Source organism: Equus caballus, chromosome 31, assembly GCF_041296265.1.
Source record: "Equus caballus isolate H_3958 breed thoroughbred chromosome 31, TB-T2T, whole genome shotgun sequence".
Classification (NCBI taxonomy): domain Eukaryota; kingdom Metazoa; phylum Chordata; class Mammalia; order Perissodactyla; family Equidae; genus Equus; species Equus caballus.
Genome location: NC_091714.1, coordinates 15,095,514 through 15,110,787, shown reverse-complemented (window position 1 = coordinate 15,110,787; position 15,274 = coordinate 15,095,514). Strand labels below are relative to the sequence as shown.

General features: G+C 39.8%; 1 protein-coding gene across 44 annotated transcripts in view; it reads right to left on the bottom strand.

Annotated features, from left to right (window-relative positions):
- Positions 1-15,274, bottom strand: part of SYNE1 (spectrin repeat containing nuclear envelope protein 1) — a 442,051-nt gene that overhangs the window by 42,077 nt on the left and 384,700 nt on the right. For 43 of the 44 annotated variants that reach the window (XM_070256132.1, XM_070256133.1, XM_023632822.2 and 40 more), the window contains one exon: positions 1,522-1,684. In XM_070256132.1, the coding sequence (XP_070112233.1) occupies positions 1,522-1,684 (163 nt within the window). Of the gene's footprint in view, positions 1-1,521; positions 1,685-8,551; positions 9,508-15,274 lie in introns of those variants that run through there. The other variant, XM_023632842.2, reaches the window with a different exon arrangement.

Here is a 15,274-nt window from a genome sequence, read left to right as displayed (position 1 = left end):
TAGTGACATGCTGGGAACCAAGTTGAGGCAGTGGGGTGAAGTCATACTATTGCTACTCATCTATTCACTTTCTGTCTTCCAAAGTCCTGTTGGATGTCTCTCTTTTCTATCGTCTTCTCTCCTGTTCTCTACGCCATTGTGGGTTTTAACCTTTTTTGGGGTTCTAGTAGTAGGCGGGGTTATAAATCCCTATGATCAACTTGCCATATTTAACAGGATACGGTTCTGATTTTCTTACATTTGCTAAATTATAATACTGGCCATTAGTATTTTAATAGTTATCACTGTAGACATCATTACCATCTTCTCCAGGAGAATTTGGGGAGCTGGAGGGTAACCATCACCCCACTGTTCCATCATCAGAATCTCAAACCTCAGAATCTATCAGAGAGTTGTAATCTCACCACAATTGAAAAATGGCCTGCTAACAATATTTTTTAAAAAGAAACGCTACTTGAAATATCAAAGTAACCCCAATACCCAAAAACTGTATTTTAATACCTATTCTCATTGGTTTAAAGAGCCTGAAAAATAAAGCAAGTACATAAACTTTTTCATAAGATTGAAGAAATAGGTCTATTTATATATATATATATTTTTTGGTGAGGAAGATTATTGCTAAGCTAACATCTGTGCCAATCCTCCTCTATTTTGTTTGTGGGATGCCACCACAGCATGGCTTGATGAGTGGTGTGTAGGTCTGGGCCCAGGATCTGTACCCGTGAACCCTGGGCAGCTAAAGCAGAGCGTATGAACTTAATGACTATGCCACCAGGCCAACCCCTCTTTATACTTCTTAACATTTTTTAAGTAACTCAGCTATAATGGCCTAAAGCGTGGATAGAATTTTCAAGGACAATTTAAAGGCACAGAGTAGCAATACTTCTCATGGGGGATTATGGTGTTTAATACTGACAACTGGGGTCTGCTATGCTTAGTAAGAAACAGCAAGGAGAGTGGGAGGTGAAAATCGCTTCTCTATGCCTGTTTCAGGGTTACCCTGTTTTGCGTGGTTGGGTTGTGTGTTGTATGCCAGTGCGATGTGCTCTATTCACTACACACACAAGGGTGAAACTACAGTTCGGTGTGCAGGTCACGCAATCCTCCTTGTAAAACAGAATTGCTTTAGACTCTAAAACTCTGAGCACACCCCGTGATCTTTCTCCAAACACTATATGCAGAAAAAGAAGCTCCTTTCTAAGTCTAGAGTAGTGAGCTAGTGACCCACAAATAAATGAAACTGTCAGCACATTTTGGAGACAACCATTTTAGGACGGCCTTTGGGTGGACCAACATGAACCCTATGATGGCATAACTTCTTATGAGTCAATCCTGGTGGTGACATGGGACCTATTTGCCCCAAACACCTGCCTAGACAAAGCCTCCCCTTTCTCACCAACCCTGTCTAGCTTCCTCCTGATTTTCCATCCCAGTTCACCACCTCGTGCCCACCCTTCTCTCCTGGAGGAGGACAGACATGCAAGAGCCTACTTACTTTCCCTCAGTTGTTGGCACTCTTACCTGCTGTTCGTTAAGCTTCTTCTGTATTTCTCCCGAGTCGCAGGAATCATAGGCTATCGGCTTGGCCAGCTCTGACTCGATGTGAGCCAGCCACGTCCTCAGGCTGCTCATGTTCTTATCCAGCTGCTGCACAGCGACCAGAGTCTCCTTCAGCTTCTTTACCCTGTGGGCAGAGAAGGAGGGGCACTCAGCTTCTGTGAGAGGCCCCACTCAGGTTTCCCTCGTGAGCAGAAGGGAGTGTTGGGTCTAAAGCTGAATTCCTTAGAGCCAAAGCGACTTACTGGCTGTATGACTTTGAGCAGTTGCACAACCTCTCTGTGTCTGTTTCCTCATCCATAAAACGGAGATGAAGTAAGAGTACTTGTGAGATTTAAATGAGCTGAATAATGTGGGATATGTGGGACACATTCAATAAATATTAACGATGATTATACTCAACACAGCTATTATGATAGAACAGTGACAGAAGCTTCATGGTTGTCACAAAAATGATTATTTCCACAAAAAATATAATTTATACTCCTATGAAGTACACCTGGGAGAAAAAAATGAACATTTCCAGTGGATTGTCACCAAATCCACAGATTACAAAGCCACAGTTCTGATCCTTTTGCCCCAGTGGGATATATTTTAGCATTCTTGGGGCACAAACTCAGTTTAAAGAAGAAAGCACACTTAAGATAAACTAACAGTGAGTTATCACATGCATTTGAGCAATTTGAGTTTTACCAATGCCAGATCACATTAAAGGTAAACTGAGGACCTGCTGGATTGCAAACAGCAGAGGCTGGACACAAAGCCACCACTATCCACTCTTCCATTTTCAGAGTTTACTTCAGTTCAGTATTTGCTACATTGCATGCTTCACACACGCACAAAAAAGGTCTACCACCTTTTCCAGGAAGCAGTAAAACTTCATTTGTTTAAGTTTCCCATTTATCTAACTGTCACCTGTGAAAATCTTGTGTGCAAGATGCCAGGAGGACAAAATAAATAAGACTTATTTTCCTAATGACATGTATAATCTGACTGGAAATCTAGACATGTAAACAATGAAATCTAATACAGTGTGGAAAGAACCAAACTAAAGAAATGAACCAAGTCTCTGGGTGATAAATAAGAAGTGTCAATTCTGTCTGGCCACATTCAGGGAATTATTCGTTCATTCATTCATTTACTCCTCGTTCCTTTCTTTATTCTTTCTACAGACGTTTACGGTGCTCGATGATAGAAATACAGTGATGACTACCGTTTCAACCTTGCCCTTGGAGGAACTTAGATTTTGATGAAAGAGGGGAAATAGAGGAATAACATTTGAACTGCATCTTGAAAGACGGATGTAAGCCAAGCAGGACATTTCTGGCCTAGGAAACAGAAAGAAGAAAAGTAGAGATTTTGAAGGCAAACAGTGTGGTAATGCCAGGGAGGATGGGGAAGAGAGATGCAGAAGTGGTAAGAGATAAGACTGGAGCAAGATTATAAAGATCCTGCAGTGACACGATAATGGGTTTGTATGCAGTTTTAAAAATGAACAGGAACTTTGCCAAGATTTACCAGCAGAGGATGATAGGACCAGTTCTGATTTTGAATATGTAAGTGTGATGAGAGGGTGTTCTGGAAGCCCATTCAGGAAGTAAAAAGAATAGCCCAAGCATCTTACATCCAAAGCCTACATTTTGGAAACAGTGGTAACAGAGGTGAGGATGGAATTGCTAAATTCATGAACTGGCATGATGTGAGGGAGGAGGAGCTAAAAACTATGTGTTTCCCAGCTGGGTGACTAGATGGATGCTGCCACCTCAGGATATATAGGATGAGGAGCAAGTTCTTGGGATTAATGGTGCATGAACGTTTGAGATACAACGAGCCCGAGGGATCGGGTAGTTCTTAGGTTCAGCAAAGAGGATGGAGTTTATTGCATTGGCTTGGGTATTGTTGGCATAGAGTTGAAGCCTTATGAAAGGACATGTTTCAACCTGAAAGGGTGTGGATGAGAAGAATGAATTTCAGGAGGCCAGTTAAAGAAGGAGGAATCGCAGAGAAAGAAAAACAACCAGAAAGGAAAGAAGTGAACCAGGAAAAGGTAGCGTGAAATTAAATGCAGGAAAAGTTTCAAGAAGGAAGTGTTGGTGGGGGGATCAGATTGATGTTGTTTAAGGGTACAAACTTGCAACGAATAGTAAATAAGCCACAGAGATCTAATGCACAGTATAAAGAATATAGACAAAAATATTGTACTATAATTACGTAATGGGATAAATATTGCTACAATGACAATTATATTACAATATATAAACGTATTGAAGTAACACATTGCCTTAAAATTATACAATGTTATATGTCAGATACATTTAATAAAAATAAAAATAGGGCCAGCCTTGGTGGCCTAGTGGTTAAGTTCAGTGTGCTCCGCTTCAATGGCCTGGGTTCAGTTCCCACATGCAGACCTCCACGCTCTGTTAGTGGCCATGCTGTGCCGGCAGCACACATACTAAAAAATACAGGAAGACTGCCAAGGAGGTTAGTTCAGGGTGAATCTTCCTCAGCAAAAAAAAAAATAATAATAATAAATAAAATAAAATAAAGAAGGAATTGTTGATCGAAGTACAATCTGAATGACCCCCTTCTCAGAGTCACCTGGTTTGCCTCCAATAAATGCAGTTTCCTTTGAATCAGAACCTCTCAAGGTGTGGCCAGGGAATCTGCATTTTTAACAAGCACTGCAGGGAGTCTTATGCACACTAAAGCTTGGGGACCAATGGTCTACTCTGCCCAATGCAGGGCAGTATAGTATAATGAGGCCTAACAAAGAGGACCTGGGGTCTAGCGATGCGGGGGGCTCTGCCGACCCTAAGTGAGTAGTTCCATCGAGGGCTGGGGAAACAGAACCCAGAATGCATTTGGGTTCACTTATGACAAGGGAGGGTTGTTCATTATTTTAAGAAAGTAGGCAGTGAAGGTGAGTAAATATGGTCTGAAACCTGTAGAATGATGTGGCTACAAGGAAAAATTGATGTTTTTGTTTGTTTTGTTCAATGCAGTTTAATATTTGGAATAGCTTTAGAATGTTTTCAGGCAGAGAGTATGGAACTCATAAGAAAGAAGCCAAAGACAGGAGAAAAAGGAGGAGAGAAATTTCAGATGAATATAATCAATGGAGCAAGCACGCCGAGGAGGCAGGTCAAGGGCACAAGCGCATGGATAAATATATTAGTTTTGAAAGGTGCCTTCCCATTGTGGGCAGGGTGTGAGCAGGAGTTTGGGAAGAACAGAGGTAGTATTTCTTAGCTCTATTCTTACCAAGAAATAGCAGCAAAAGCTGATTACTGAGTCCCCGGTGAGGGCCTGACATGGCTGAGTGTATATAGATAGCTCTACAAAGAGAAGTGATAGGGATGATCAATGTTTCTGATACAGCCCTTATTTAAAATTCAGTTCTGGTTTAAGGCCGTGACTCTTGCCTTTTAGTTCAGGAAATGTGGTCACCTTATTGACACTGCTCATAATATAGACGGCTAGCAGAAAAGCAAAATACTTCAGCCTCTAAGGTGTCAACTTGGTCCAACTGAAGAGGCATCTGCTTGAAAAAAATGTCAAGAGCAGCATGACCTTTAAAACTCTAGAGAGGTGATATATTTCAAGGCAGGGATCTGCCATAGAATACTCTCAAAGTCTGACGACCCGCACGTAGAGTCATCCAGCATTTCTCAACTTTATTACTTTCAGACAGTAAAGAAGTGATTCTCAAGTGGGGATGGTTACAGGGTCACCTAGGGGTGCTTTCAAACCACACGTGCCAGCTGCTAACTCTCTTCTTCCCACCTCCCTCTGCACCCCCCGCCACTCCTCTCCAGATGACTAGTCAAGACCCACTACTCAGAAGAAAATGTCTCTTAACCAAAGTATTTTGAGCATTTTTATTTAATTCCTTAAAACTTATGTCACCATTTCTTTTACAGTTTCTATAAATCAATATTTCTCTCTCAAATGAAAATCTAGTCATGACAAAATCATTCTTCCTCTTTGTCACACAAATGCTTTTAAAAGGATTTTTACTAGGGTCGGTTATTAATGATGATATCTGTTTTTCATTAATTATAATAATACCTATATTTGAATAATATTTTCAGTTTGTAAAAGCACTGTTAGGCGCATTACCTTACAGTGTTCTGAAAAAGATATGCATCTAAAAAATTCTGTTCATATTTCATAATATGTTCTATTGATAGGGAAGGGAAAACCTGTTGCAATATGTTTATCATGACTCACAATTCCACTCAAGATAAGACTGCTCTAATTAACTTTCTAAGTACAAACTGTACCCTGTCCCCAGGGCATTTCAAGGTATTGGCCTTGAACAGTAATTCTAAGAACTTTTACATCCAACTCACTCACATTTCTCTCATATATAAGACAAAATTCACTTGAGTGTCAGTCAGTGGATGAGTTTTAGAATGGCTACTGGGTGCAAAGCTGGGGGCGCACGTTCTGCCAATGACCACAGCATGGACTTGGAATTTAACGTGGCTGTGGCCATCCTGCTTTAGTGGCCCAGATTGAAAGGATGGTCTACAATCAATAAACCCACTGGAACAGGACTGAGGAACGGCTGGTTGCAACAAGATGTCTGTCCTGGTTTTGCCCTGTAAGGATGTCCTCTTGGAAACCTCTCCCACTTGGCCAACTTCCCATCTTCAGACTTGGTAGAATTGGAGTGCTTACTAGGCTTTGGGATAGGGTTTTATACTAACCTCATAATATCATCATGGTTTGTGTGTAGCTCAAGGCTGGAGGAGGGCCTCGCTCACTGCTTGTTTTCTTCTTACCCTTATTTATTCATTTATTTTTGGTGAGTAAGATTGGCCCTGAGCTAACATCTGTTGACAATCTTCCTCTTTTTTGCTTGAGGAAGACTGTTGCTGAACTAACATCTCTGCCAATCTTCCTCTATTGTATGTGGGATGCTGCCACAACATGGCTTAACCAGCAGTGCTAGGTCCACACCTGGGATCTGAACCTGCAAACCCGGGGCTGCCAAAGTAGAATGCAGGAACTTAATCACTAAGCCACCAGGCTCGCTCCCGTCTTACCCTTATTCTAACTTCCTGGTATTATTTATGCACAAGTTCCTCTCCCACCTGGTAAGTTCACTGAAAAGCCGGAACTGTGAATTTCCACTTTTGGTCTTCCCCTTCCCCTGCCATTCTAAGCTCAGTGCTTTGCACAGAGTTGGGGACTATTTAAATGCCTGCTAAACATTAATAATTAGTATTCTAAGTAAAATATTTTTATTTAGTTAATATATTTTTTTATTTTTAATTTAGTTGATATTAATTGTATACTTAAGTTTTTCCTCTAGGTTTGACATTTGCAAATGGTCTATTTGTCAAATACTAAAATTCTTTCATTTTCTTGGTTTAAAATTCACTTACAAATACAATCAAAAGAGCTAAGGCAAAATGAGATGTGAGTAAACACTGTTCCATTGGATATTGTCTACACTAGCAAAATAAATTACAGGATTAGCAATCTCATATACACTGAACAAGTTCCCATAGTCAGAGCAGTTAGTGAGCAATATGTCAAGGGCATCGTGACACGGAAATGCTTGTTCATATAGTCCATTAGGGACAAGTTCCTCTTTCAAATGAATGTGTAAAACTTAGTAAAGTCAATGGGGGCGAACATTTAAGTGGTTCTCATTTCTCATTTTTTTTAAAAGTCTATTTGACTACAAATAGCAAAATACATTCTGTGTATGTTGGGGGAGCAGATGTCAGCTGGAGAGAAGTGGGTAGTAAAGACCCCACACATTTTCCTTGAGATTATTACACTTGATATTTACAGCATCGTTCTTTCTTAAGAGAAACGTCCCATATTTTTTCTGTCATTCCTTTAAAGGAAATCCTTGGCTGGAGTGTCACAATATTTTCATATATCTCTCACTGTAATAGTTTGAGCACAGTGCTTGTAGTGGCACCCAGGATTATAATTTAAAATAGATGTTTACAGATGTCAGAAGTCTGGGTAAATTTAGCAAGTCTGGCAAATTTTTAAGTCTCGGCAACTTATGGTTCTCCTTTCACAGTCCAATTGTATCAGAGGCTCTTGACCCTTCTTGAGAAGGATTCTACCGCTAAATCCATTTGTCCAGCTTCTTAACATTGTCACATAAATATATACAATACACATATATATCTACATATTTTACATATATATATATAGCACTACTTTCCTTCAAACTAATTTAGTAGACCCATAAACCAAAACAAAAAAATTAAAATTCTAAATATAATAGAACCGAAAGTATCATTAGTGAATCCTATTCATCAGCGGGGGTTTATTTGCGGGATGTGATGGTACACGAAAACTATTTAAAAAAAATGAAAATCCCGTCATAATGTTATTCTAACCGAAAAAATCATGAAAGAAACATTTACATAATACACTAAATGACTACTTTCAACCTAAATTTCTACGTGTTGCACATGTTTTAAAAACTAGTCAGCGACCAAAACTTACTGAAAAACCCAAATAAAATCAGCTTTTTCATACATACAAAACCCTCCAGGCCCCTGAAATATGAGCAGATTTTTATTTAATAAAAAGAAAGCCTTCAGCTACAAAGCTGTCAGCTGCATAAGGCTGAATTTCAGTTTCATCAGAAGCCCATCCTTTTAACAGCAGACGATGGACTGACTGGATCTGTTTCTGAATCTCTTTCCTGTGTGTCAGGCTCTCTACTGTAGCCATACCCCATGTATGACGCATACAGTCCAGAGACAACTGGGATCCCAAGCCATAACAAAGTCCATTAACCTTTTCATCCAGCTCCGCATGCCCAGTAGGGGGACAAGAAAACAAACCAATAAATAACTCTTAGGAGTCCATGGCCAATGAACTCCTAACACCAATCATCTCCACTTAACACTGGGAAAAACAATTATGGATTAAAGTTCCGGCATCTATCCCATAAACCCACACAACATCAAAGCTATGCACAATGGAAGAAACTCAAGGAGATGCCTGCCTTGTGACGTCGCAGTTACAATCTGGGAGATCAGCGTCCTCACTGCCATCCTCTGCCATCCTCAGGGCACACAGATCTTCTACCACCACCATGAAGCTTCTACTTGCAAAAAGTTAAGTCTGCAGAGCAAAAGGCTAAATCCTGTGTGGGGATGAAAGTTTCCCCTTGTCTGCGCATGGAAGTATGAAAATGCTCACTCCAGACAAATGTTGGTAAGTCGCTGCCTGATAACATGACACTGAGCAGTGACAAGTGGTCATGTTTCTAAATAAAACCTACATTCATTAACATGTGCCAGGCTTGATCTCCTGGAATGTAGGCCACGAGTGTAAGAAGGGGAAAAGGCTCAGTGTAATCTGCAAGAGGGGGGGCATTAGGCCCCAAGAAAGAAGAATATCAAAAATAAAGCCAGCTGCAGACACTCCACCATTCGGGAAAGACAGTCAACTTTTCTTGTGGGCTGCTTGTTAAACTGGAAACAAGAAATCACCTAAATGCAAACAAACAAAACTTCTACAAGTACAGCCAATTGTAGTAGCACGAAGGAACGGTTTCTTTTTTCCTCCAGTTGGATATGCCAGCTAAGCGGTCTAAGTAGGAAATTTAGGAAGGTGGGATGCAAGCGATAGTCTGTGGGACAGACCTTGGTCTTTGCCTTTGAACAGTCTGTGAGCAGGAAAAATAAGCAAGAAGTGCTATTCTCTCCCTACAAGTGCAAAACCTTCGTCCTTTTAAAAATAACGATGTAAAGTGACAAAAATAACATGTTCATTTCAAGATAACGATAACAAAGTTCATTTGCTTGGCGGAATTTCAGGTAACTATTTTTCTTTCGTGAATTTCAGGCATTTCCACACTTTCTGCACTGAGTCTATATTAATTTCCTAACTGAAGCTTTTCAAGAAAATAACCTCCCAAATTATTAATTACTGGTAATTTAATAAAACGTGACTAATGCTGGCTCTTTTATATTCTTTTTGGGTTCAGGTCTACAGATACACAAATAAATTAGAAATAAATAAATAAATTACAAACATTTGCTACATTGTTTTTAGACATCCTATATGATGAATTGCAATTAGAATAAAAGAAAGCATTCACTTCTGGTCATGTGAGTTGATTGCTTTTAAAAGAGAAACATTTTATTTGTAACAGAAACAAACCTATATTTTACATAAGAAATATACTCCAGCAAACCTAGTTACAAACAAAGTTATTTTTCACATCTTGCTACTTAAAGATATCCTATCCTGAATTCCCTTATAAAACAATCACTCCTCTGATACATTATTTTTAACAATCAGGACTGTCACCCTAGGAGCTTTGGTTAAAGGAATATATTAGTCACAGTTCTACAACAGGAGGCAAATGTGCTTATTCTTGATAGTGATTAACTATTCTAAAAGCTTGAGATTTTTAAAAATTTTTATTGCCATTATTTCCTTAGGTTAATCCCTTTTTAGTTTATTTAGTTTTCCTCATGGATTAAACAAAATTATTTTTTTCATGCTCATTATCATTAGCAGAATGTATTTATTCCAATGAATTAAATATAAGGCAAGGCTTTTAAGTCAAAATTATTGTAATAGCAAAAAATGGCAACAATATCAAGGACCACCAATAGGGAAGATATTAGAAAAATCATGGTATATTAAAACTATGGAATACTCTGTAGCCATCTAATAGAATAAGATATGCATATATAGCATTTTATAGTATATATGGTCCTTTCCCCTGCATTGTCTCATTGGAGATGTGGTGGTTACTTTCTTTTTCTTTCTTTCTTTTTTTTGAGAAAGATTAGCCCTGAGCTAACATCTGTCATCAATCTTCCTTTCTTTGCTGAGGAAGACTAGCCCTGAGCTAACATCCATGCCCATCTTCCTCTACTTTATATGTGGGACGCCTGCCACTGCATGACTTGACAATCAGTGTGTAGGTCTGCACCCGGGATCCAAATGGGTGAACCCTGGGTCACCGAAGTGGAACGTGAGAACTTAACCGCTGCACCACCAGGCTGGCTCCAAGAAATGTGGTATTTATTTTAAGGAACACTTTAAAAATGAGGAATCTGGGACTCAGAGAGGTTATGCAGTAAGCCCTAGGTCACACAGCCAGTACAGGGTGGCCTAAACTCAAGACTGGTGACTAATTCAGAACTGTTTCCATGCTTGCTGCATCATTGCATTCCTGATCTTGGCCAGACATCTCTGAATTGACCACAATGAGGTAACGCCAGCCATAAATTCGAAGAATCAAGTTTTCTTTCACCTCTAGTATGGCTAGAACTCCTGTTAGACTGAAACCCCTTCTGAGGGCAGCAGCTACGACTTCGCTCTCTTCCCTGCACTGCACAGGTGGTTCACCCACACAGCCTCTAGACTGCCTCTGGGATGAGAGCTGATGTTTATCATGCAGTTCATTGTGCTAATCGATTTACAGGCACCATCTCACTTAATCCTCCTAATAGCCTTTCACACATGTGGTAATTGAGGTACTTAGAAGCTAAGTAACTTGCCTGAGGCCGCAGGGGAGCTGAAGCAGAAACACGCTATAACTCAGGCAGCTGAAGCCCCAAGCCCCTGCTCTGTCCTTATGGTGCTTCCCATCCCATGACTTAGACTAGGGAAACTCAACAGACACTGGAGTGACAAAGAACTCAGCCCGGTTCTGCAATCACTCTGGTGCTCAAGTTAGATCCACTTGCAATTTAGTCGAGAAAGAAAATTTAAACAACTGATCACACTAGATATTTATTTCAGTCGAGGGAAATGCAATGAAGGAGAAGTCCAGCGGGCCTGTTGAGCAAGCAAGAAAAATCTGATCTAATCTGGAGACAGGGAAGAAGACGAAGGATAATTAGAAGCCAGCTGGGCCCAACAGCCAGGGACCGGAGAGTGAGCGAAAAGATGTGATGGAAAGAGGAAGGCCCTGAGGTGAGCAGCCATGTGTATACTTGTTGTCATTCTTATTTAGTTAGGAACCATTTTCTTTCTCATCTTTATATCCTGAGAGCTGATGTCAGCAAACCACAGCTGCCCACCTGTTTCGGTAAGTAAAAATGTTGTTGGAACCCAGCCATGATTTTCTGTTTACATAATGTCCATGGCTGCTTTTGCAGTACGAAGGCACAGGGGTTTCAGCAGGGACCATTTGGCCCAGAAAACCTAAAATATTTACTATCTGGTGCTGGGTAGAAAGTTTGCCAACCTCTGCCCTAGGGCAACAGGAACAGTACTTCATATACAGCAGGCATTCAATGTTTTTTTTAAATTACTTCTACACAACATTTGAGGGAATTACGATAAATACACAGATTAAAAGCAACGGGTCACAGAAGACCACATATTGTACGATTTCATGTATGTGAACTGTCCAGAATCTAGAAAGGCAGAAAGTAGATTAGTTGTTGCCTGGGGCTGAGGGAAGAAGGGAGGGCTAAGGGGTAAAAAAGGTGATTAGGGCTTCTATTTGGGGTGGTGAAAATGTTTTAAAATTGACTGGGGTGATGGACACACAGCTCTGTAAATACACTAAAAAATCACCAAATTGTAGTTTTGATAAGTTGTATAGTATGTGAATTATATCTCAATAAAGCTGTTATTGGAGGGAAAAAAAGAGCCAGATAACTAAAGTCTGCTTTTGTTTTGGTGATGGGGATTTAGGTTTGGTAGAGGAAAGAATATCCTTATATTAAAGAGCTCAGTTAATTAAAAAAAGTCATTACAAAGGAGCAAGCAACCTGAGCCTGACCTTCCCAGATACTTAGATGGGAAATGTTCAATAACGCATTGTCTGTTGTAAGAAGCACTAAACAATTAATGCTAACAGACAGACTTCCTGCGAGTCCTGAGCTCTGGAAAAACTGCTATGTGGGTTTTTGCATAGGGTTCACTGACATCATGAGAACTAGAATCCTTGAAGACAGTCTTACAGAAATTACAATTACACCAATGACTATTTCTTATGTTGACACAACAAAAGCCAATGGTTCAGAAATGGCTTTTAATTGCCTAGGCCAATGTTGACCAATAGAACTTTCTAGAATGATGAAAATGTTCTGTATCTGCAGTGTCCAATAAGCTAGACATTATCCTTATGTGATTATTGAACACTGGAAATGTGGCTAGTACAGCAGACTATAATTAAAATTAAATCGTAATTTAGTTGTATCTCACCCAGCTAATTTAAATAGCCACATGTAGCTAGTGACTGTCATACTGGACTGAGCAGGTCTAGAAAGTAAGAAAAGGACACTAGAACGTTATCCATTGAGCCCTAAAAATAACTGAGCAAATTTTGTTGCCCTACAAAGCCAACAACGCTTGGTGACAGTCAGTTTAAAAATTCAATGCAAAATACATTTATTTTGAACTCAGAATAGTCTATGCTAATCCACTGGTGACAGGAAGTTGACTCAAAGTTAAGCACTCTATTTGTATGTAACAGTAGACCGTGTATTATTAGCGAATCATTTTTCTTTCTTTTCTTTTTCATGTTTCTATTAGCTGGGAAGCTGTTCACCTGAAAATATCATCTTCAAAAGTAACTCCTCCATTTCCACAAGAGCATAGAAATACCAAAAGGCATAACTAGGTTATGTTCTGCTTTAATGAATTAGCGTGAAAAAAAAGCTGGAAGGGGAAAGAGTGATGAATGAGACTGAATCATAGAAACTTAATATTTCAGCTGGCAGGGCATAGTTGAAGACGGGTGTGGGAGATGGTCAGCCAGTCTGTGTACTAGCAAAGCTCCGATAAACAAGGAAATGGAAAGCCAATGTGATGGCTGAGGGCCAGGTAGGAGAGGCTGCAATAAGACTATAAATCCAGCGTGGCATTAAATTCCAGGACAAATTAACGGTCAACTTATTTTCTGGTCTACTTTGGAAAGAGCAATTAAAAACGGACAATGTATATACAAAAATCTCCTGCAGGAATCACATCTGTATAAGATGAGACTCTACAAAAGTAGAAAGATATGAGTATTTTAGTGACCATAGTGCAAAGCATGCACCTTGTAAATATTTAATTGATTCCAGATTACTAATGTCGCTTTTGGAAAAATAAACTAAACAACATCTAGAAAATTCTCACTTGAACAATCAGAGAGCAAAGTTATAAATACACATGGCTTTCAGGAGAAAGCACCTAACTTATTTGAGGTACTGTTGGCTAACAGCTGGGCATACACTGAGGTACCATGAAATTATATTAAATTTCACTTAAGGCATCTTTGACATAGAGCATTCCCATATCCCACACCACTGAGCCACTAAAAATGGGAAAGACTATTAACTAGTTGAACACAAACCAATCAACAAGTCATAACCTGACCCTAAAAATCCAGGGATGTTTCCCACATGGGCGGCTTCCCTAAGACGGGTATTTACAGCACAAGGGCTTTAATTTCTCCTTCTGAAACAAGATTTTATCAGTGGCTGAGAAGTAAGGCTAAACATAGCACTGGGGTTCTAAAACCTACATATGCTTACATGCTTAGAGTAGCTTAAGCTGAACTGTGCATTTGTCTCCCTTCATAGTCCTTTCTCAGGGCACTTAGCCCCTCGTTTTACTTGATTTCTTTGCATGTCTGTATTCCCACCATGAGCTCCTTGAGGAAAGGGACCTCTGTCTTTGCATCCTGAGTCTCTCACAGTCCTGTAACATTGTCAGTACTTTACAAAGGACTGGGAAATTAGACTGTCGAAATAAACAACAGATCCTAATTTCCTTTTAGTTGCATTCTCCAGAACAAGGACAAGGAAGTCATACGCTTGGCAGGCGGGTGAGCACAGTGCTCTGGAGCACGAGCTGTGGAGTCAGTGCAGGCTCTGCCACTCAGCATGTGCGTCACCACGGGGAGCCTCATCCTCCACATCTGAAAAATGGGTAGAACAACACCCACCTCAAAGGGTGTTAGGAACAACACACAAGATATATATAAAGCCTGTAGCACAGTCATTGGCACAAACTAAGGGTTCAATTGCAGTGTTATTGCTAAACATTTTGAAAGCTGGTAAACGTTTAGTCCATTTTTGTTTCATTATCACTAAAATAAATTATACTCTCGCTTAAATTAGACCCTCTTTGAGAACTCCTTGTAGAAAAAAGTCTACTAAATATTTTCAAAATCGAGACATGGAATTGTCATACCCACATGCAGTTTTTATGGGCACATGGTATTCAAGAGGCACTATTTCCTGTCCATCTTTACGCAACATGGCTAAGGAGAAGAACCCAGATTTAAAAAGGCACATTGTGGGATAGCTCCTAAATGGCTGTGAATCAGAAGCATTTACAACTTTCCAACTCTCCTAACTGCCATAAAGGAGAACAGCCATTCAAACATTCACGTGTTCATTCATTCAAATATTTATTGAGCCCCAATTGCGTTTGAGCATTGCGCTTGGTTCTCATAATAGACAGGAAATGGAACGGACAAAGAGGCTGCCCTCATGGAGACTCCATTCCAATATGAAGCAAAGTTCACCTAAAATAAAGCATCTGTTAGTCATTCCCTCTTTATACCAAACAGCATAGTGCCTCATTCAATCATAGCAGACTTTCAGATTGTTAGTATAACCCTTATATATTGTTTTCTTTTTGCCTTTGATCTCTTTTACCCACCCTGCCTTCTGCAACAGAAGCTGAATGTAATATTCCTCTCAGATACAAGGCTTTCAAGCTAAGCACAAAATTACAATAATGCAGAATGTTTTTA